The 24,148-nt window shown below is 35.7% G+C and overlaps 1 protein-coding gene across 6 annotated transcripts in view; it reads right to left on the reverse strand.

Moving 5' to 3' along the window:
• The window catches only part of HECTD1 (HECT domain E3 ubiquitin protein ligase 1), an 80,638-nt gene that overhangs the window by 10,607 nt on the left and 45,883 nt on the right, over positions 1–24,148 (reverse strand). For 3 of the 6 annotated variants that reach the window (XM_067462870.1, XM_060759581.2, XM_060759573.2), the window contains exons 17-33: positions 23,800–23,946; positions 22,470–22,564; positions 22,122–22,227; positions 20,271–20,405; positions 20,052–20,191; positions 19,305–19,628; positions 16,278–16,444; positions 15,970–16,146; positions 11,658–12,494; positions 8,617–8,838; positions 5,407–5,540; positions 4,740–4,896; positions 3,176–3,398; positions 2,252–2,306; positions 1,837–2,019; positions 1,262–1,472; positions 595–680 (exon numbers count right to left, since the gene is read on the reverse strand). In XM_067462870.1, the coding sequence (XP_067318971.1) occupies positions 595–680; positions 1,262–1,472; positions 1,837–2,019; positions 2,252–2,306; positions 3,176–3,398; positions 4,740–4,896; positions 5,407–5,540; positions 8,617–8,838; positions 11,658–12,494; positions 15,970–16,146; positions 16,278–16,444; positions 19,305–19,628; positions 20,052–20,191; positions 20,271–20,405; positions 22,122–22,227; positions 22,470–22,564; positions 23,800–23,946 (3,399 nt within the window). The remainder of the gene's footprint in view (positions 1–594; positions 681–1,261; positions 1,473–1,836; positions 2,020–2,251; positions 2,307–3,175; positions 3,399–4,739; positions 4,897–5,406; positions 5,541–8,616; positions 8,839–11,657; positions 12,495–15,969; positions 16,147–16,277; positions 16,445–19,304; positions 19,629–20,051; positions 20,192–20,270; positions 20,406–22,121; positions 22,228–22,469; positions 22,565–23,799; positions 23,947–24,148) is intronic. The other 3 variants (XM_060759596.2, XM_060759588.2, XM_060759606.2) reach the window with 2 other exon arrangements.

A 24,148-nucleotide genomic window follows, 5' to 3' on the forward strand; every position in this document is an offset into this window, starting at 1 on the left:
AAAGGGCTGAAAAATTCAATTTATATTCTAGTATATATGGTATCTTGCATGTCATATTTATTCACATTTCATGTTAAAAGTAAACGTGAGATTGGTTAGGTTGAGGCAAGGAGTGTGCAAGAGCAATGGTTTTTATAGCTAACATGGGATTTATACCTGACCATTCCAGGGCTTGGCCTCCACTCTAATTATATTCAGCATACTGACGTGAATGCTTTCATAAGCTAAGTTTTTTAAAGCTAAATAAATAAATATATAAGCTAGTAATTAAAAAAACCAGCTCTAGTCTTCTGAACTTTTACATTTGTATCTTGGTCATATCCTTCCAAATACATCTAATGTTTTGAAGATTATGGCTCCAATGATTGAACTTAGTGATTATTTGCACTCAGCTCTGATCATTGCACTTATCCAGGAACGGAGCCAATCATCACCATATAATAACATTATAAAAATAGTTTGTTAAGTGGTATGGTACAATCCACTCACTTTCACACATACATAACTTCAAAATCTTATTTAAACATGATTTCAGGTTTTTAGACTAGGAAGAAACCTCTAAAATACATTTCTCAAAAATTTTAAGTGCATTACCTCAATCTGCTGAAGAATTTTTGTAGTGATTTTTTTGCTTGTGAATTCATCAGGTGGAAAATTGAATTGAAGCTGTTCATCTCCTTCTGAAAGGATTGACATGTTATTTTAATTTTATATAATAGTAATAATAATAATAATCCAACGTGTGATCAAATACAAAAGCCAGTATAGTGATCTTGTTTGTTGTATACTAATCTTGTTATGTATTAATAATAAAATAATAATAATAATAATAATAATAATATAAAGATAGAACTCCAAAGACTCTGGCACAAGCCAGTAAAGGAGGTCCCAGTGGTGATCGGCACACTGGGTACACTGCCTAAAGACCTTGGCCTGCACTTAAGAAAACTGGTACTGACAAAATTACTATCGGTCAGCTGCAAGAGACTTGGATCTGCATGCATTATTAACCAATACATCACACAGTCCTAGATACTTGGGAAGTGTCTAAAGTGTGATCAAATACAAAAGCCAGCATAGTGATCTTGTTTACTGTGTACTAATCATTTTATGAATCAATAATAATACTAATACAAATTATTATTATTATTATTATTATTATTATTATTATTATTATTAATTACTATCTTGCTTTTCTCCCTAATGGGACCCAAAAGTTGTGAAATACTTTTGGGTGGAAAGGATATAGTATTTTTCCTACCTTCTTGAGACGTTCGAATTGAATAAGGGTCACTTGCAACAATATACAAAATACGAAGCAATTGTAGAACGTCTTCTACCCCACAGGAATTTTGTCCACTACCAGCTTTGGCTTGAGGCTGTTCTTTTATTGAACTGAGAATGTCAGCATTTTGAAGTGTGGAAATAGTTCCCTGGCTTAAGCTAGACTTTGACCCATGTTCACAAAAATCCTGTATAAATGAAAAGGAAGAAAATAAGTAGCAATAAGTTTTTGCTAGAACTGTAAATTGTTTTTTTTTTGTAATTTTAGGCAGAGGAAAAAAAAATACAAGCATGGCTTTGTGTAATGCACAATGCAACATAATTACTTGGAATATTGTTAGGCACTATATTAATAACACTATGTTATGCCAACTATCCAAAAGATTTGAGTTGCTAAAAGCTAAACATGAGAGTAGCACATGAACACATGTACTCAAAGAGCATTTCCATTAGTCACATATCATATCCCTCTATCAGAACTTCTAACTCAATGCGCAAATGAAAAAAGCACATACATTTCCCAAACCAATACTTTTAGATGCGGACGTATACCTTGTATGCAGCTATTAGCTGGGAACAATTTCTGTTTTTCCTAATGCTTTTATTAGTGCCGGTTAATTTCCAGTGGCGCAGAAAGGCTGAATCCGCATTCTTCTGCAGGTAGGTTATCAAGTCATTCTTTGGTAACTCATCAGTGCCAAGGTACTGTTCCACATGCTCTATTGACCAGCAACCCTACAACAGGAACCACCAAATGTTGGTCTTTCCTGATTGTAAAGTCTGACAGATTTCACATGCACTACACACATTTCTTTAAGGAACATGCATTCACAAACATTCACTGTACAATCTGCCAAATAACAGAACTAAGTTAGTGTAGGTTTTTTAAGCTGCATTTTTTAAAGTATACAAACTGCACAAAACCTGCTGCAGTTATTTGATTTTTAAGTGTTAAAATTGATCTTACCATTTTTCCATTCTCTTTCTCTTTATCTGAATCCTTCATTTCTCTGTATACAATTCTAAAAGTTAAAAAAAAAGATTAGTGTTACAGTAAGAAAAGTTACACTTTCCAGATGAAGAAGACTGTTTCTAATTATCCAGTATAAAGCGTCAGTCTTGGGGGATATTTAAATTATCTTCTGCTAACACTCTTTATGTTAAATATGTTATTGCTTGTCATACATAATAAATATATATTGGTGGAACATCAGATATAACTAATTCTAAGATTTTAGTTGCCAATTCTAATGTTTTAAGGCCCCCTGGTGGCACAGCAGGATAAACCGCTGAGCTGCTGAACTTGCTGACTGAAAGGTTGGCAGTTCAAATCTGGGAAGTGGATGAGCTCCCGCTGTTAGGTACAACTTCTTCCAACCTAGCAGTTCAAAAAACACTGAAAATGTGAGTAGATCAATAGGTACCACTTCTGCAGGAAGGTAACGGCGCTCCATGTAGTCATGCTGGCCACATGATCTTGGAGTTGTCTATGGACAACACTGGCTCTTCGGCTTAGAAATAGAGATGAGCACCACCCCCCAGAGTCAGAGATGTCTAGACTTAGTGTCAGGGGAAACTTTACCTGTACTATAACTTTTAAAAGAAATAATGAACCATAGTACAGAAGCGGCCAGGCAAGGAAAAAAGCAGTGATAACTTTAGAGATTGGGGGAGGCCATGTCAGCAGTCAAACACTGTTGACGCACCACTATTGTTCACAAGATCCAGTGGCAGTAACACTCTGAAGACTGTTTACAAGACATCAACAATTCTTTATAAAAATTTAAGTATTTTGCCTGACATTATCATCTCATGTACATTTCCATGTAAATGCACATAGAATTAAAACCTCAACTGCTTTAGATTCACAATGCAATTTCAGAATTCTTACGTATAGGTTGGTTCCCAAATTCGTCTAAGTTTGTCAGACTTCACACTGCCATTGCAGGAAAGTTGTAACAGTTTCTGTACATAATAAAAGATGGTTGATCGGAAATTTGTTAGCGGCAGCTCAACTTCACGAGAGGTACCAAGGCCTGTCACTTTCAAGGTGAGTGCTAAACGTGGTGAGGGTGTACACTCCACTTCTTCCAGAAGTTCTGAATGAGGTGTTCCTGTAAAAGAAGGTAAATTAATGAGATGAGTGATAAATGTCTAGTCTCTCCAGCACCTCTCATTTGCCTATTTACTGTTAACTTTTTGTAAGAGATTGAGAAATTGTACTTACCATGAAGGTTCATTCTGGGATGACAGGAGAAGCAATCCATGACAATTGGGTTTTACCCCCATGCTCCAACTAAAGTGGATTGCTCCTGGCATTCCCAGAAAAGTCTTTTTTTTTTTAGGCCCGAAGATAAAACTTATATATGAAAAAGAACTTTGCAATTTTATGCAATTCACTTTCTAGCTTTTCATCCCTTACATTATTACCTTTCTAGTCTTTCATTGTTGTTGTTGTTCCGCTTTTTCTCTAAAAAGGAGAGTCAAAGCGACTCACAATCAAATTAACACAATACAATAAAAACCTAAAAATATATAAACATGAAACCGTAATTAAACATGCCACCTTAAGGATAGAAGGGAGGGGGCCATTCTAGCTTCCCTGGGAAGAAGGGAGTCCCACAGCCTTCCTTATTTTCCTTATACTCCAGCTTAAATCCCTCCTTCAATGTGTTCCTCTTAGAACTAAACTCCATCTATGAAAGGATGGTTCAATTCTTATCTTTGATTCCTGACTCAGCTATGAAAGTATGGAGGGAAGACCAGCATTCTGTTACTGATGTACAATGGCTTATGCCAAACTTAGTCACTTTAAGTCACATTTTTTATCATTGTGAAGGTTGGGATTTTATACCAACCTTCTGCAATGACTACAATTTATCCCCAAATGCACCTTTTAGCTGCTAGGTGGAGAACATGGGGAACTGGAAAAGTATATGGTCTGTTTCTTTAGTGAGTTGCAAAATGGTGACATCATCCAACAATATGATGTCATGGTACTCTGAGGCTTCTCAGTGGATGATGTCATTGTCCTAAGCCTGACTACTGGAACAAAGCCAGATACTTCTTTGATGCCACATGCTTGTTCCAGACTCTAAATTGCCATGTTTTGGTTTTTTTGTTGTTGGGGGGGGGGGGGGGGGGGAGTCGTATAGCAAAATGTTGGATCTTGTGGGAAATATACGTATTTCCAAATAGGAAAAATGTATATTATTTTCTCATAGATTATTCTTATAAATTACTTTGATAATATTAAAGTTCAATATGCTAATGTAGTAACTTAAGAAGCTACCTTACGCAGGAAGTAACTGCAATCAACAATGAAGAAATATTGATACTCTCTCATATTGCTCTTCTTCCCCCTTCCCTATTTTGTGATTCCTATTTTATACTTCTCTGGCATGATAATATATTTACAGTTGTGTGTGTAATTCTGTACATGTTTGTCAACCAACCTGGTGGAGGAATTTCAAGATCAGTTGTCTGCTGAACATTAGTACGACCAGGTCTAGGATCAAAAGCAGGAACTAAAGCAGAAAACTGACGCTTGAGAACATAATCATCATCCCACGTTCTCCTACGACCTCCTTTCGTTTCATACTCTTCCTCCTCCTATTAAAAAAGCAAACATACAGAAAAAATGGCTTTTAAATAAATTTAAAATATTCATTTTACATAGATAAATATGTCATCAGCACATTGTGTTTATAATGAAGTTCACATATAAATTAAGAAGTCTTTAGTTCAGCAGTTACAGTTTTCTCAAGGAAAAAAGGTTGGTAGCATATGGAAGAAGTGTCTTACAAAACCATTACTATTTCCTGTCAGTCCCAATATAGAATGTTCATTATATTTTAATGCAAAATTGTAGCATTCATATTTTCTAATTTATGCATTTGCCAAATGGAACCATTTTATATTCTAAATTATAAGACATTTTGTGTGTTGCAAAAAGAGTAAAACAAGCAGTAGAAATATTGGGTCTAGAAGAAAATAAGTTCTGAAGTGACCATTAGAATGATGCTGAGAAAGCAACTTTTGCTACAATTTTAATTCTCTCAAGTCCATGGGATAGAAAACACACATACACACGGTTTAAAAAAGTGTAAATATGTACTGTACCATAACTTCCTCATACTCTTGATCTTCTTGATTGTCATCTTCATTTTCGTCATCTTCCTCATCTGGCTCAGGTAGGTCTTCATCATCATCTAACTCTGCCAACAGAGTACTTGCACGACAACTATCAAGAAAATCTACACAGAAAACAAAGAAACACTTAAATCCTTTAAAAAAGAAAAGCAAACAAGATGGAAAGATGATGCAATCTAGAACTTCAGAGCAGGAAAAGAAAAAAATCCCTCGAGACTAAAGTTCTATGTAGGCCAGAAACCTATGCAAAATGTTGGACATAGACAGATGTAAAGGAGAGAAAGCACTAAAACCTGAAAAAGAATTGAATTTATTTATTTTATTTATTTATGACATTTGTATGCCGTCGTTCTCACCTCGAAGGGGACTCAGAGCGGCTTACAAGGTATATATTACATACAATATATTATATATATTACATACAATATATACACTATAGAAAGCTATTTATATTAAAGAAAGAGATTGAGACAAACAACACATTTTTAAACATATCAAATTTGTGCAAATGGACAGAAAATGTGCTATTTACCACTAATTATATTTATAAGGTACTTCTCTTAGAACCCATTTCCTCAATCCATTTTCAAATAAATTACAGGTATCTTTAATACTAGCTTAACTCACTGAGGAAACTGTAAACCACTTTTCATTACTGTAGTGCTGTAAATTCCATCTGTAATCAAATCCAAGTTAAAAGTTTTCTCTCCACTGCAAGAAAACCATAGAACTTCACAAATGGAATACCAATCTAGGACCTCATGGATGAAATCTTAAGAGGAAAATAACAATATACACAAGCCTATTTTGTAGGCATTTTAAGTAAGTTGTAATACTACAGCTAAAATGCCATGTAGAGGCAGTCCCCTGATTACAGCAAGAAAAGTTCTGTAGGTTTGTTATTAAGTTGAATTTGTATGCAAGTTAGAACAGGTACATTTCTTAATTGTAACTCCAGGCAATCTTTTTTAGTTTTTGATAGCACAGGGAAGGGTTACCGCCTCAGTGGTGTTTGTTTTGCTATTTGTGCTTTCTGTCCCTGTGACAATTGGATTTAGAAAAATTTGGCTTGTTGGGGAAACAAGGATTTGTGATAAAGCTTCAGTGGACACTCCTTTTCCCCATGATAACTCTTAGTGGAATGAATTTCTCTTCCTCGGGATACATTTCCTCTCACTTCCTGTTATTGCAGCGACATGAAGTGAAATTAATTTTTTTAAATGAGGATACAGACAGCAGTAATAATCTCAGTGTTTCTAACCCCACACCATACTAACCAAAACTAAAAAAAAATGTGCATGGAGTTCTGCAACCTGGAGGGATGTTTTTCTTGACATATTATTGACCTTTACCTGTGCAAGTTTTTCATGAGAAACAGAATGGCTTAAATGTGAAAAATATCCCATATTTTAATGTTTAAAATTGTAGGTGTTATGTGTGTGATGTGACAAGTGCAGCAGATATGTTGTATTGTGCCCACATGAAAGAAGCTCCAACTGGTGGCAGGTTTTTCCACATGGAGGTTCATTTTTAGTTTTCTTGCTCTAACAGTATACATTCATGTTTTCTGCACAGAAGTGGTGTTCATGAAGGTTATAAAATCCAGGTCCTTGTTTCTGTAATATTTTTGCATTTTGTGGTTTTCAAAAGACAATGCTATAATCACACAAAGATTAATGGTTCATGCAACAACTAAGTGTACAAAAGATCTGCCCATTAAGGCATCTCATACCTGTTATTGACATGACTCACATAATATTTTAATAAAGCAAAGCCAAAGGTAGCTTAACGTACAGTACATTTTTAGGTGTCCTACCACTAACTCCTCTGTGGGCATTTTTCAACATGTTCACATTACAAAACAAACACCACCCACAAAATTAAAAAAAAAAAAAAACAGGGAGAGAAAGAATTTAAAAACCATCTTAAAATTTAAAAACCTATCACTTCTGGCAGGTCAACCTAGACAGTTTTAATCACAAATTGTAAACTTGCGTCTTATGATTAATCTCTGTTCGGTATATTTTAATAGTATTTTATAAAATGTTTTCATATGTGTATTTTGTAGAATGCTTTTAGATGACTGTGTGTGTTTTGTCATTGTAACCTGCCTCAAGCCATGAGGAGTGCCAGGAAAGAAATAAAATAATAACAATAACAATAACTATTATTGTTAAGCAAAGTAGATCTCAGTGATTTTACCAAATGAAAAAATATGCAAACCTGCTCTAAGGGCACTCAGATGTTTTATTATATATCACTTGCTAAAAAGTAGATTCTTTTACAACACAAGTCTGCAAATATCTTTTGTTTATGAGGACATTAGAGAGATGGTTGTAAAAGATTCTGCTACCTTCTTGGTGATTTGGAGTCAATACCTTGTTCTCATTCACCAAAGTTCTTATGATACTTTTGTTCTCGGAACTCAACAGGTCACATGTAGAGATCTTCCATGAAAATCATGGAATCTTCACAGTATTCTCAAACAATACTTTCTGCCCACTACATGTAATAATTTGAAACATTTCAAATGGGCTTCAGAAATGCCTATTTTAAAGAACAAACACTTTCACCACTCAGAATTCAACAACAGATATAATTCCTAATCCTAATATGCTCTTCTAAGCACACTCAAACTACTTTACAAGAGCAGCAAAACATGATATGCAAGAATTCATCCATGAATTCTGCAGAAATGTCTCTGGATCTAAGGTAGTGGTTCTCAACCAGTGGATATCCAGATGTTTTAGCCTACAACTCCCAGAAATCCCAGATAGTTTACCAGCTGTTAGGATTTCTGGGAATTGAAGGCCAAAACATCTGGGGCCCACAGGTTGAGAACCACTGATCTAAGGTATTATCATGAATACATCTCCACAAATGCCACTTACTATATTGAACAAACGAGCCACATATTTTAGAATATCCACATAGAGATATCTGCTTTTTAGAATAAAAATATCATAAATGAAAAGAATGAAAACCCAGTGTGAGGAGCTGAAATATAAGGGAACACTAGTTTTTAGGGGTGAGCACTAGTGTAACTAGTAACAGAGTAAACAACTCAACTGCTTGATATGCTTTAGTAAATGAAATTACTATGTGAGAAACCTAGTAAAAAAGGCAAAGGAAAATCATTAATGGGACATCTGCTTATGGTCATTTAAAAATGAAACTTACCATATAAAGAATATTCTGCCTCCTGACCTGTATCGCTCTCACTAGATGTTGATGTTAGGCTAGTAGTTAGAGTGTTACTAAGTGACTGACAAACAGATAAAACTGTAGTTGCTGTGGCTACATTGCTGCTGCTAGTAACACTGGATGTAGACATGGTCACAGTTGATGTGGTACCAGTTGTAGTCAGATTAGGAAAACTTTGGGCACCCATGAGAGGAGAAGCTACAGATAAAGATATGGTAAGATAAAATAAATGATCCAAAGTAGTACAACTTACATTCATGAGTGTTGTATTTTAAATTAACATACACAAATAAATATATATAATAAATTCATCAAGCCTTATTGTATTTAACAATGCTGAATTACATGTCAATGAAAGTGGGGCCCTGAAATAAAAAAGGACAAGTAAGTATGGGTATGGGACTGAGAGTGGTTGTTTTGAAGGATACCCCATGTCCAGTTTTGAACAAGTGAAATTATTTGAAGAGTACATTACCTTATATGAAATTCACAATAGTATTGTAGATATACAAACAGTGATTGATCTCTTTCTGTCTTCCTTGAGAATCCCTAACTAACCCAAACAATGTATTCTATACTCAACACAGTTTGTTCAAGTATAACTAGGAAATCACATTGTGGTAAGCTAATGCCCACGACTTGCTAAACAGTTTTTAGCTCAAAATAAACTTGCTCATAAATATCTTTTACTACTACTAATGCATTTCATTTCATCAGTTTTTTTCTTAATGGTGGGAAAAATTAAATATAGTAGTCATACATTTACTAAATGAATTACAGAGGTTTGAAACCTATAATTTTTTTTTATTCTTAAAGGATGAAATTGTTACATCAAGTCTTATCTGTGAAACACATAGATAAGTTCCCACAATGTTCTTTCTGGTACATCTCTAAAATAAAACTTAATGGACTTTAAATTCTCCAATATGCTGGCTGTCACAACTCATAATAACAACAACAAAACAGCCATCTTAAAAAAATCAAGTAGCAAAGCCTGCAATTTAGAATCCAATGCAATCAAATGTTTGTTTGCACTCAATAACTGAAACAATTTTTAACACCGTTCCTAGCAGATTCTGCTTCTTTCACTGACCAAATTAAGATAAAGTAGCTCAACATGCGTTACTTTATCTTCTACCATATACAGACCACAAGTGGCGTAAGAAAAACAGTAAAATAACTCAACATTGTCTTATTTCACAGTACAAATCAGAAATACAAAAGTCCATAAACCCTAGGGGTAAATTCCCATTTTAGAACTAAGCATTTCCCCCTAGAGAACTCGGTGTGTGTGTTACGGAATGTCTGCTTTTAGAATGACAATTAAATGTTTATATAAGTGTTCATATGTGTTTATTATTGCACAATTTTATCTAATATATTATGTACAGCAATAGTTTCTAACCATTTTTTTTAACCAGGGCCACTTTGACCAGGGGCCACTCTCCAACATTAGTATTAAATGGGTTATGAATCAGTTTTTGGTTAACTTTAGATTCGGTTTCGTTATTTAGGGTGCTGATTCAGAAAATTGCATTGGATATACCACATCAGCTCTAGTTTCTGATACAGAATATACGCCATCCAGTAGTCACCATCTGTTTGCCCACAGAAAGTTCTATTTAATAAGCCTCGGCACGGTAAGGTTTGGTGAGATCAATTGCTCTTGTTGCAATGGTGTAGTAACAATGAGGCTATGGGCCATATTTTAGTTCTTGTGGACCACTGGTGGTCCACAGATCACAGGTTGGGGACCACTGATGTACAGTATCAGATCACTGCAGCGCCCTGATATTGGTTTCCTATTCTGCATCCTTTTTATGATAATGGGGCCTTTATTTCTATTTGACACAACGCAGAACAAAAGAAGCGAAAATAATTTCCTCTCTTTTACTAATGTTGAATGGGTCTTGTTTCTTTCTGCTGTTAGCCAAAAACGTTTCTTACAGTCAGTGTTCCCTACAGTTCAAGAACTTGTGCAAATCCACAAATTAAAAAGGACTTGTAATCTTTAACTATTTTAAGTACTGTTTGTATAAACCGTACGTTAAGTATACGAAACAGAATATGACACTAAACAAAATTATACCTAATACATTTTATGTTCCTAAAGTACCAAGATGGCTCTGTTAACACCCCCCCCCCCCAAAAAACACTCTAGGGAAAACGGTTTTTCCTACAATGGCTTCCAAATTTTTGATATATGTTTAGTATACCAAATTACCACTTTTGCTTATATTCCTGTCGTTTTAGTCTTGTATGCAGAAACTACAGGGGAAAACGTCCAAAAATTAAATAAACGCTACCTCACAACTTCACCCTACAGTAGTGCTGTTCATTTGTTTTTTTTTTTAAAAAGCACAAACAATAGAACAATTTTGAGATAAATATATATATTTTTAAACTATGCACATATTGTGAATGTTCAGTCAAACTATGTGAAAAAAAACACTACTGCTTTCAGGAGGAGTACAAATATAAGTATTATATAGTTTCCAAATGAAATTATATTCACACATACATAGCATACCATTCCAAGCAGATGTCAATGAGACATGCATGTATTTTGGGGTACGCAAGTGGTTGGCTAGAATTAAAGGCTTAGTTAATATGCCCAGTTAAGCAAAAGGGATTGTTGCTGCACACTTTCATTTCTGATTTATGGCAACCCTATCAAGGGGTTGTCTTGGCAAGATTTGTTCAGAGGAAGCTTACTTTATACACATATATAATAACTAAAGTACACCTGACTGCTAAAGTAGTTTGATATCTCAGAAAGCTATATTACCCTGCAAAATTAAGTGCTGGGTAAACGGAGCAAGTGCATTCTGTCTCCACAATCTTCTTATCATTTGTATTTAGGAATTAAGCAGTAATAATACGCAAAGAAAGTCCATACATAAGTATAGGCAATATAGCTGTTCAAAGCTATCACATTTCAGTATGGCCAAGTCAATGATATTCTTTCTCTCACACAAAAGGACTGCACATGTTAACCAAAAATTACTTTTACTTACTTGCAGTGCTCATGACATTTCTTCCCAATGTATTAGTGTTGTTATCACTGCTACTTCGGCTTAAATTCATGTTGTTAGTAGCATTGGTGCGAGCTATGTTCGCCACTCTTCGGACAAAGGACTCCAAACTAGAGGTTTCCCGTGACGATAAGTTAGGAACACTTGCGCTAGAACTCATTGGAGCTCCAGCAGCCAGAAGCGAACTCACTGATAGTCTGTTACTTGCTGAAGAACTAAGGGGTCTTTGGGAAGTGGCTTCTTTATTAGTTAGTTCAGATACCGAACTAACATCTGGAGAGCTCACACTAACAATTCCCATGGATATAGCATTGGACTCTCCAGTTGCACGTATTGAGTTGTCAGGTCCTAGCTTTCTTTCAACGTTTTCGTTTCCCACATCTGCGGTTAAGGTGCTGGTACTTGCACTGGATGCTGACCCTACTTCAGTCTGAGGCATACTATCAGCAGAGGAAAGTACAACAATTGGCTCATGGACGTCTGTGCCTGAAACTATATTTTGCTCCATTACATTTTCAGATCTCCGCTCCATTTTGGTCGAACCCAAGCTGATGTCGCTGCTACTGGCCACGCTACACACAGAACTGCTACTTCCTTTTCTACTTGAAGAGCCTGCAGCAGCAGTCATCTTGTCTGGACAGTTGTTTTTCACCAAGCTGCTCCATGACTGCGTTGTGCCTGAAACAGTGGATGAAACAGGTTTGGGTGATGCCGCTGAATCAGGGTCGTACCCTGGGGCAAGCTTGAGGTCAAATTTTCCTTCTGCGCCCATACGGTAAGAGTTTGAGCCACCAGCATCCCAGGTGACATCAATCCAGCCTAGAAAGGGACAGGAGTTTGTGAGACCCAGCAGAAAGCAGACAGGAGCGTGTCAGACAGTAGCTCCACAATACGGGATCAGCTTCTCATTGGGCCACTAATCTAAATTTTTGGACATACTTAATGGTTTTAAAATCAAACCAAATAAAAACCAAAGTTTTAAAACAAATAAGTACAATCACTATGGGATGTGCTAAATTCACCTGATAGGTTTTACATAGTTTGCTCTAAATTCCAAACATCTAAAAACTGAGCTAATTTTTCCCAGACTACAGCTGATGGACAATAAAGAGTCTTATGACATCTTAAAGCATAAACAAATTATAATTGAGCATATGCTTTTGTGGATAGCACTTCACCATCTGATGCAAAGATTGTTGTTACACTTGTCTGGTTATTAAAGACTTGTTTGGATGGGGAGACTATAATTAAAGTGGTAAGAGGGAAAGGCAGTCAGTACAAATACTACCCAATCATAATTGAATGGTAATCCAGCCATGTTGATAAAGAAAAGCTGATTAACACATATGATATAAAGAAAAGCTTTTCTCTATTTATGGTTCAACAGGTAAGAGCTGAAACTTTCAATTAAGGGAGCGCAAGATGGGCAGCAAATCCCACCAGCCCTAATTAGTCCTAAGCAAAAACAATGGTAAAGGATGCTAGAAACCACAACCCAACATTGGAGGGCAACTTTTTTCATGATGATTATTATTTGTGGGTGGGGAATTGTGACTATTAGGCTAAGAGGAGAGAAGGACAAATGCACATCTCACTACATATGTTACTTAGCTCATCAGTCCTAAGCTATATGTATTACTAAGTAAATACTCTTTGACAATGGATACCAAAATATCACTGTGTATATATTTTGTATAACCATTCCCACTGAGCCCACTAACTTCAAACCTACATACACAATGCTTCTGATGGACAGAGGTGCAGTGTACTGAAACCTAAGCAAAATAAAAATGGTTAGTTTAAAATGTCTTGAGATTCTTTGCTAAAGTTCAAAATGTATAGTAAATAATTCCGTATTACGAGTAATGAATAACTTTAAAATTTATTTCCCTTAATTAAATCTCTGAAAGTGTTTCTGAGTTAAATACAAATAAGTGAACATTTAAAAGGCTTTACCATTATCAAAACAGTTGGCAAATATTGTGTTTTACACAATATGTTTTTGTGTGTGTGTCAGGAGCAACTTTAGAAACTGCGTTGTTTCAGGTGTGAAAGAATTGACCATCTGCAAGGATGCTGCCAGGGAACATCCGGATGCTTGATGTTTTATCATCCTAGTGGGAGACTTCTGTCATATCCCCACATGGGGAGATGGAGCTGACAGAGGGAGTTCAACCTGCTCTCCCCGGATTCGAACCGCTGACCTCTTGGTCAGCAGTCCTGCCAGCACAATGGGGCTCCACACAATATGGTACTAAGACACTTAAAATCTTGGCATCATGGTTTCTGCATCAGCTGTAGTAATACTCATCTCTATAGCTGACCAGTCAGGGAAGCTTTTTCTTTAAGTACCTTAGTACACAACATGGCATTAAGGTACTTAAAAGAAAAAGCTGGTCTGACTGGTCAGCTATAGAGGTGATTATGACTACAGCTGATGCTGCTGATTTCAATGCCTGCATTTCAGTATATTTTGATGTGTGGGGAAAAGAAATTCTAGTGTTAATATGCCAAGAAGTGGTAATAAAGATGAGGAATTTTTAAGTACAGAGGTTTTGAAAGAAAGATAGGGGAAAATCCGAAATCAAACCTTTTCTATCAGCAGTATTAAGAAGGGTATAAGCCTAAACCTTAGAAAACCTCAGCAACTGACTTAGAACTGGGGAGCCCCTCCGCTCCAGAGCAAATGTCGAGAGAGCTGTGCAGCAAAGGAAGGAGGAAGTCCCAGTGCAATGGTAACTCCCACTGGTGAAACACTACATTCTACCCATGGATTTGAGTAGTAGAAGCAGAAAATCACTTCTGGTTTAACTATGGTGATATAAATGTAAAAGTTTATGACTTTAGGAATTTGAGCTTAACCTCCTAGCATTATCCAATTTGGTTCTTTAAGAAAACAACAACTGGATCCCAGTGAAGCTAATGAAAAAGAAAAAGGTGTAGAAAACTTAAAGACCAAAGGGGAAAAAAGCAAGTTGCAAGTGCCAAGCCAGAAGAAATAAAACAAGGTATTACGCAGATATGAAGCATTTATCCTGTGATAATGGACCAACATAGTATTCCAATGTTATGGTTAATCTATGATTAGCAACGTTTACATATAATCTTATATATGATCTTCATTATACGCAATAATGTATAATATGCTACATTTGGTAGATATGTATGTCAAGGATGATTCTTTGTTTATCCATAATGTACAGAACATTGCCCCCCAAGGAATGTTGTGCCACAGGAATACGATGGACACTTGTTCCGGGTTTATAACAATGTTGTAGTCCCAGCCAGAGGCTTCCTTGAGATACATGTTTCTGGAAATTCAAGGCAGTCTCTTCTCGATTCATAATCTACCTGGATTGGTATGAAATTAATCAGTCTGACTTTCTCTCCTATCTTCCTTCACAACTAATTGTTGTAGTCATAAAAAAACTGACAGCTTTAAGTACTCCTCTTCCAATTACTGTAATATAGCAGATTTTTTAATTGTGTCGGAAGTGACTTGACAAACAGCAAGTTGTTTCTGGTGTGAGAGAATTGGCCGTCTGCAGAGACATTGTTCAGGGGACGCCTGGATGTGTTGGAGGGAGGCTGTGGGAGGCTTCTCTCATGTCCCTGCCCGGGAAGCTGGAGCTGACAGACAGGAGCTCACCCCATCTTGCAGATTTGAACCGCCAACATTCAGTAGTAGAATGTCTCCCCCCTTATTTTACTTCTATCCTTTGTAAATGCTATATGCCATAATTGAACCATGGCTTCTTTCTTTTGTAATAATAGTAAAGATACTTATTTGTTAACACATTCCATCACAATCAAAGTAATAAACATGTTTAGGATGCAGGGCTAATTAAGGAGATGCTTGGCTTTGTATGGTTTTTATATTATATGCTAAATATTTTAATTGTATTTTACAAGTGTTTTAATTGTACTTTATAATTGTGGAGGCATCGAATTGCTGCTGACTGTGAACCGCCTTGAGTCGCCTCTGGGCTGAGAAAGGTGGTATACAAATGTGGTACATAATAAATAAATAAATAATGCCCGAAGAAACTTAAAAGAAATGGTATTTTTTTGCTATGAGAAAGAAATCACGTATTCCTGACTGAACATAGAACAAGTCTCTGCAGAGTACAAAACCATACTGCTCTGTTTGAGCTATTTTTCAAGGAAATCCACTCATTCCTTCCTCATTTTTTAAAAATCTTAGATTTTCTCAATCACAAAATGAAGCTAAGTAATACTATTCTGAATAATTTGCTAAGTTAAAGAGAAGAGGGTTGTTTAAACATTTGCTCACCATTATGTAATTCTCCTGTAACAGTGCCTTCTCCCTGTGGACTACCATCCTGATCTCTCCATTTCCAATCAATTCCTCTGATGACACGGGCTCCGGGAACCATGTACTTCAAAACCTGTGAACGAACCAGTCTTCTTTGCCTTCGTAGGTTAGCCTCTGCTTCTTTAGCTGCTTTTCCTATATACAATTGAAATGCTGGTTTAGTACTGCTTTTAAGAGATTTATATGAATTACAACTTTTTCAAGTATCACCAATCCAATCCAACTGATAGGTGTGGCACTCTTAAATACAATAGTCTATTGCTTACCTAACTGATCTTCACATACGCCATTCACAGTGCCATAAAGTTCAAATCCGGACAGGGAGAGGTAGTGTGTTTGCCCACTGGCATTCTTTCCCATCTGTTTAATTCGAACATGCCTCCAGCCTTGCTTCTCATCCTTTGGTGGATCTAGTGGCCATGTTGCTGTTGACCTTTTGTATTGGTTTGGGAAAATTGCATGAGAAACATTTGGCATTTTTGATATTATAAAGCATGACATCTGACCCGAATGACAAAATACTTATATAAGGGTAGTATTATTTAAAATAAAAATCTACCAACTGCAAAATTACTCAGTATTAATGTATTTTACTTAGCATTGTTAACACTGTGTTAGCCCACTTTTTCTTAAAACTAGTTTCATGAAATGTTCCCTTTAAAAATTAATTTTAGCTTAAATAAAGCATATTTCCATAGTTTTAAGAACAGGGTGGGCGGGTCCTACAATTCCAGCCCTAGAGGAAGATAATGACATATCCTCTCTGAACAATTGCCAAGAAAATCCTATGATAGGCTCTTCTTAAGGTCATCAGAAATGCCTAGGTGGCACACAACAATTACACAGCCCAATTTTTAAAAATGTGGGTGTCCTGGTTTTTAAGTTTGTTCCTAGGGTTATCTGGGCCACTGATTCAGAAAATTGCATTAGAGAGATCGCATCAGCTCTGGTTTCTTAGATATGGTTATCATGATTTTTCACGGGCGAGCAGATGGCAACTGGTAGATGGCATATGTTGGAAATAGCAACCTTCCAAGCCTTCACTATTTGTTTGTTAATGTATAGATTTGTTAACCTGTGTTGATTTGCCAGTTTGACTGAACTCTTTGGTGTGAGAAGGGCTTCAGACGTGTGACTGTACTGAGCATGTTCAGGCCAAGGACTCCACTTTGTTATCAATATGCTTTTGGACTTAAATGAAAGCAGGTATGCTTTTGGACTTCAATGGAAGCAGTTTGCACTTGGACTTATGCAGGAACAGTTTACTGTATGTTTGCTTTTTAAAATTTTATATATTCTTTATTGAGTTTTCTGTGAATTTTTTAAAATTAAGAAAAAGAAAAAAGGAAAAGAAAGAAAAAAAGAGGTGGTGAAGGACAGAAAAAAAGAAAGAAAAAAATTAAAGTGTGAAGATCTTCATGACTTCCTGAGTATCGTGTTGGAGGTGTTCTCTTTTTCTTTCTTCTGCTCTTCTTTATTTGAAACCTTCTCTCCTTCTATCCTATGGGGTTTATTCCAATTTATTTAAATTATTGTCTTATAGTTTTTCCCTTTTAAATATTCTGTGACTTTCGACCAATTTGTCTCTTTTATCTAGTCTCTTAGTATCTAGATAGTAAATATGTAAGTCTGTCCATATTTCTAATGTTGAGCACTTTTTGTAACCAGTCTTCTATATCTGGTATTTCCTCTATCTTCCATAATTTTGCATAACAAATTCTGGCCGCTGTTGTTAGCAAAAACAGTAATTTATCTGTGTTTTTTCCCCATGTTTTGTTTCGTCATTCCCAGAAAAAAATAATTCATCTTTTAGATGGATATCTATGTCTAACATTTTCTGTATTGTCTCTTGTATTCTCTTCCAGTAAGTCTTCACTTTTTCGCATGTCCACCACATGTGGAAAAAAGTGCCCTTTTTCTTTCTACATTTCCAACATTCTGTGTTAACATTTTTATAACATTTTCCTAATTTATGTGGTGTTATATACCATCTGTGTAATATTTTTATCCAATTTTCTTTTAGGTCAGTTGTGTATGTGTATTTCAGTTTCTTTGTCCAAATTTCTTCCCATTCCTCTATTTTTATGTTTCTTCCAATGTTTTCTTTCCATCTTTTCATATATTCATTTTCCTCCTTTGTTTCTTTATTCCAATCTCGTAATTTTTTATATATCTTCGTTATTATCTTTTTATCTGTCTGTATTATCGTGTCCCAAAAAGTCTTTTGTTCTTCGAAGCCTAACTTTTCCTCCTTTATAAAGCATTCCCTTAGCTGCCAATATTGGAACCATGAAATTTTCCCGTTTATTTCCTTCATCTCTTGCTGTGATTTTAGTGTTATTTTTCCATTTTCTTTTTTCAATAATTCTTTGTATTTTGGCCAGTCATTCCAACCTAACTCTCTTCTTTGTAGCGCTTCTAACGGAGATACCCATAGTGGAGTTTTTTCACAAAGTTTACTGTATGTTTGCTTTGAGAAACAGCGAGTATGGTTATACAGTTTTGACTTTCATAAGATGTATACTTAAAGACTTTGGACTATTAAGAATGACGCTTTGTGTTCTCAGCACAGAGAAACTACATCCTACCTATAAATGCGCCTGTATGCTGAATTAATACAAGATGTTTATCAGTAAACAAGATATGTTACTTTTTAAAGAAGACTTTGTTTTTGTCTCTGAGTGTATACTTTAACCTAAGAGGTTTCAAGGGAGGGTATATGTTTTGGGCAACTGCAAATTCAACTTCAAAGAAACATTTTAAAACTGCTAGCGATATATATATATATATATATATATATATATATATATATATATATTTGTGCAGTGGCATGTCTTTGGTCCTGGAAGTTCAAAGACATGGTTTATCAGTTTAACAGCTGAGTTACCTATGTAACATTCCATGAATGCTTGTGAACATCACTTTTTCATAAGATTGACTTGTAATAAGGTCATGCCTTTTCTTGACTAGAGGCTTTCAAAGGGTGGTCTCCAAATGTTTATGGAGATTCAAATTTGCCTAAAGGGTATAACATCATTTTTCCTTTTCAAAAAAGTTATAAATGTAATTTTTCCAAAAGCATATTTTTGTATGTCAAAAACTAGAGCCAATAGGGGGAAACTGGTGCCATTTTTGTAATCTGCGTGTCAAATATACCCAGGTCTAACATTTGAGGTACCAAAATGTGTGTTGGCCAGTGTTATCTATTGTTGACTTTATTGTAGGCTGCTCTGGGATCTTCAGATAATAGATGGGATATAAATATTTAAATAATTTTTAAAAATATTGCATACCCTGGTTCATTAAGACTGCAGTCATCCACATGAGTATACAGAGTGGTCCAGTTTTGTCCATCCTTGGATACCTGAAAAACCCAATTTCTCAAAGCAGACCGTCCATAGCCACGAGCATGGCGCAATGTGTAAGCTGAAGGTATTACCCAAAGGCCAAGGTCTATGGCAAACCATGCATTTTTATCATCATTAGTATGACAATTCAGAGCAGAGCTGTCACGGCTTAAGATGTCTTCCAAACGACCATATGGCAGATTTCTTCCTTCTGAAGAGGTAACTACTACTAGCCCATAGGCAGCCGGATTTACCCACTCATATGCTGTTCTGTAACATAAAACATAATGTCACTACCATTCAAGAATATGAAAAGCAGTGCAACTTATTTATACTGTGCCTGTAAACTATATATTATTAAATGTAATTCAAAATCGTAAAATGCACATATACTTTATTTTGTAGTCCATTAAGAATCTATAGTTAACTGAACACTGTTTTTAAAAATCAAAAATCAACAGCCTAAATAGATGCCAACATACTTCAAAATCCATGTGTCAAAATTAAAAATCAACATTCCATGAATAATGGAAAATATGTTGTAATTATTTTGATAAAAAAACTATTTCTGAATAAATTATTTTACATATTGTATTGTATATTGTAAAATATACCAAATACTACTTTAAAACAGCCATGCTTCACGCAAGAAAGTTACAGCAGTATGTCAGCCTGGATTTACTAAACTCTTACTTTGCATTTGTTCCAATCCAATAAATAATTCCATTTTCATCAAAATCATGTTGGTGTCTGAAAATAAACGTCTGGCCTTCACGTAGTTTTCGTACAAAAACAAAGGATGCTCTGTCAAAATCATACCACTGCTTTGCCACCTAAAGGAAAAGGTAACAAAAATGTATCACAGAAGAATAGGAATTTCCATATATAAGGTGTAAAGAAATATTTTCTCACCATTTTAAGCAGGTATTGCTCTAAAGATTCTACAGTTGCCAAAGGCTCCATTTTTAACATTCGACTGGTTCTGTCTATCAAGGCTGTCTCCCCAGAAGCACGCTCCAAGCGGAACCGCAGCCGTCTTGTTAGTATCTAAAATGAATTCAGTAAGGTTTTATTGATAAATTTATTTTGTTTACATATTTTTTACCCATATTAACTAAATATTAAAAGTTGTGATTACAAATAAAAACTTATTGATACATTGGACAAATTCACACAGCCATTTTGTTTCAATATTTCATAAACATGCAAGACAATGTGTCCTTTCAGGATAGAAACCTCATTCAATTTAATGAAAGACCATTTCCAAGTCAGCAGAAAAAAGGTCTAACATTAGTAATTCTGACCAAAGAACTTCTGTGTAGGCATGTTTTTATGTAGACATTGCTGGAGCTCTTTTCAATAACGTTTTATGGGTTGCCATTTGATTCTATGCTACAGTTTCTTTCTTATTTAGTTTTCCAACAATCTCAATCTCTCATCACCTTCTGAAATCGATTACGGAGCTGCACTAAAACATTTTCTGCAAACTTCTATTCATAATACATTAAACTGAAGCTGATTTTTAATTATCCAGTTTTTATTTAGCTAAATCATTAGATTTCAAGGCAGATGACACCTAAATACAAAAATTAAAGCTGAGAAGCTATTGATCTTCAGCCACATGGCCCATTAAGGCAACTAAAGAAGTGAGCAGACCCAAACCCACCTAGAAATGGTTTTTGGTAATTAATCTCGCAAAAACTAAAAAAAAAAAAAAAAACTACCTGAAGTTGACATGAAAGTGAATTCTCCAAAACTGTGTCCAAGAATGAAAAGTTAGAGAAGCTACCCAATACAATACAACTGAAGAGGGTTTTTTTTTAAAATGCTTTTATCAGATATTTTATCATTATTCATATATAATTGTTTTCCAGTCATTAAACTGGCATTCAGCAGCAACATTTATTATTATTATCAATAATAATAATAATAATAATAATAATACCCCGGTTTATCTCCCCAAAGGGGATTCAAAGTGGCTCAACTCAAAAGTTATAGTATACAATTTAAAAATATACAAAAATAAAAACATTAAAATAGAATTAAACACAAAACAGCACTAAAAATCATAGTTAAAATCCATCAAAAATCCATCAAAATTTCATTTACCATAAAAACAGGTAAATGAAAAGGAATTTCATCAAAATAATCAAGCGCTCTGCATTGGTAATCAGTTTTGGAGCATTCAAAGGGGATTCTTATTTCCACTATATCAGGAAAGACTAATTCTTCCTCACTGTCAAAATTGGAGGTACAATTTTTCCTATCAAGGACCAACAGAGACCCCAAGCCTTAAGGTATGCTATTAGTCACATTTTGAGGCATCTGCCCTTAGTCCATAAAGGTTTTCCTTTGGCCTATATAAGTCTTTCTTCAAAACAGGAAGCAACCAAGGAAAGGCTAATCTCTTCCTTGTTTGGGGAGGAAATTGTACAATTGAAACAAGTAAGAAGAGGCAAGAAGCACTTAAAACATGATGAACTGGACAACAGCATGCATCGCTAGGCTGGAAGTGCTACTAGATATTTTTATCCCCACTAATATGGTGGATAGGTGACAAGAAGATGTGTGGAGTAATGTGGCCCCTTATCGCTTGACAACTGTCCACTCCTATCCTTCAGTGATCCTGCTACTATCCTCCCTGTTATAGTGACTTGTAAATGCTTTCCTCTACTTCATTCCATTTTTAAAACACAACTACACCATCAGCAATGTTAAAGTTAATTCCCAATAGGGTAAGCTGCAGCAGCACCGAAAATTTACCTGTAGATTATATGTTGATCCTGGTGTATCATACAAATGTAGAGGTAGACGTTCAATAGATTCTAATACTGCTATCAATTTCCGAATTAATGCAATTGCTGGACGACTGCAGACATAAGAAAGATAGGTGTCACAATCTTTAGAAAATTAGAAACGGATTTTGTAGAAAACAGATCTAACTCCAAAAAAAGCCACAGTAAGGACCCACTATGGATGAAATGACACAATAGTCTACTGCTGTTTTACAGACTGATGCTGCATTCAAATACTCATCTTTAGGTGCTAAAAACAATTAATTAGCTGTGTGGATACATTATACTTCATGTTCAATCACCACAAAATAGTTACCTTTCATCATCTTCATTTTCACTGAAAGCGGTTTTGAAAACATTTATTCTTTCCACTAGCTGACTGCAATCGTGTTTCAGATCAAAATCCACATTCTAAAAGAAAAGGGGAGGAAGAACTATTAAATGGTGATGATTAAATAGGCTCTGAGCTTCATTTAATTAAGAAACTGATAAGCAGTCATATTAACATTAAAACACAAGAAATACAGCTGACCCCATGGAAGTCCACTAAATAACTTTCCTCTCCCTTCAAGCAATGAAAGGTATATGGTCAATATAAAAGAAACAACAAAATGGGGTTCTCAGAACACACCACGCGGTTCAAGTACTAACACACACACACACGTATTTGGATAAACATCCCTATCAGAAGTAATGCAGCAGATGTCTTCCCCATCTTATTAGAAGTAGTTTCCCGCCGGTTCCCTTGGATAGCAGGACACAGTGTACATATCCCCTCAATCTTTGTGCTCTGCTGTGGCTAAATAATAATCTATTATAGAAAGTAAAAGCAAGAACATCTACCACTTTTTGACCCTCTTGATGCTCCAATGTAAATGAGAGAAGGCATCACTCCTAGTTTATGTCCACTGCACTGTGTGTTTGTGTATTAAAATAGGTCTAAGTGCATACACACACCTTCCTGTATGGCATAAAGTTAATTTGTGGTTTATGGAGACTCTAAGGTGAACCTATAATGGAGTTTCCTATGAAGTTGGGAGATGGCAGTTTTCCCAAGGCCACCAAGTGCATTTCCATGGCTGAGTAGGGATTCAAATCCTGGGTTGTTCTAGGTTTTTCGGGCTGTATGGCCATGTTTTAGAAGCATTCTCTCCTGACGTTTCACCTGCATCTATGGCAGGCATCCTCAGAGGTTGTGCATACTCAACCTCTGAGGATGCCTGCCATAGATGCAGGCGAAACACCAGGAGAGAATGCTTCTAGAACATGGCCATATAGCCTGAAAAACCTACAACCCAGTGATTCTGGCCATGAAGGCCTTGGACAATACACTGATTCAAATCCTGTTTTCCAGTCATATTCCAACAATCAAACCACTGCACCACAATGGCTTTCCACTCATCTCTTACTGCTATTACATTAAGAAGATATCTCTAGGAAAATTCAAAATGTTGTTTCTATGCTTTTGTACCCAATTCTTCCTCCAAACTATACAGTTTTTCCTTCTGTTATGACAACCATCCTGCAGTCATTTAAAATGAGAAATAATAACTGGCCCAAGGCACGTTCATGACCTTAATTCCTGGGCAGGAATTCAGACCATCATTTCCCTAACCTGTGCCGTACATGTGCTGCAGTATACTTACATTATTCAGTACAGTAAGAAGTGCCTGTACCAAGCCGCTACTACACATTTCATAAGGCGAAATTGTATTTTCATCCTTCAGTAGCACAATTAAATTTTCCAGAGCAGTCTTCATTAGATCTCGCCAAGTGTTTTCTCCTTCAATGAACTATAAAGGAACAAAAAATGCGGCTTCCATTAATGTCACTGTATTTGTAGAAAAACTACAGGAACCGCATTTTAGGCTTTTTTGGGAAGGGGTGTAAACTAGGTATTTACAAATCAGAAAAAGGCTGCAGAACTCCCCCCGCCCCCATACTGTTTCTTTTCTCATAAACAAGTACTTATAGGCCAATGGTTCTCAACCTGTG

This window comes from Anolis sagrei, chromosome 1 (genome assembly GCF_037176765.1).
Source record: "Anolis sagrei isolate rAnoSag1 chromosome 1, rAnoSag1.mat, whole genome shotgun sequence".
Classification (NCBI taxonomy): Eukaryota; Metazoa; Chordata; class Lepidosauria; order Squamata; family Dactyloidae; genus Anolis; species Anolis sagrei.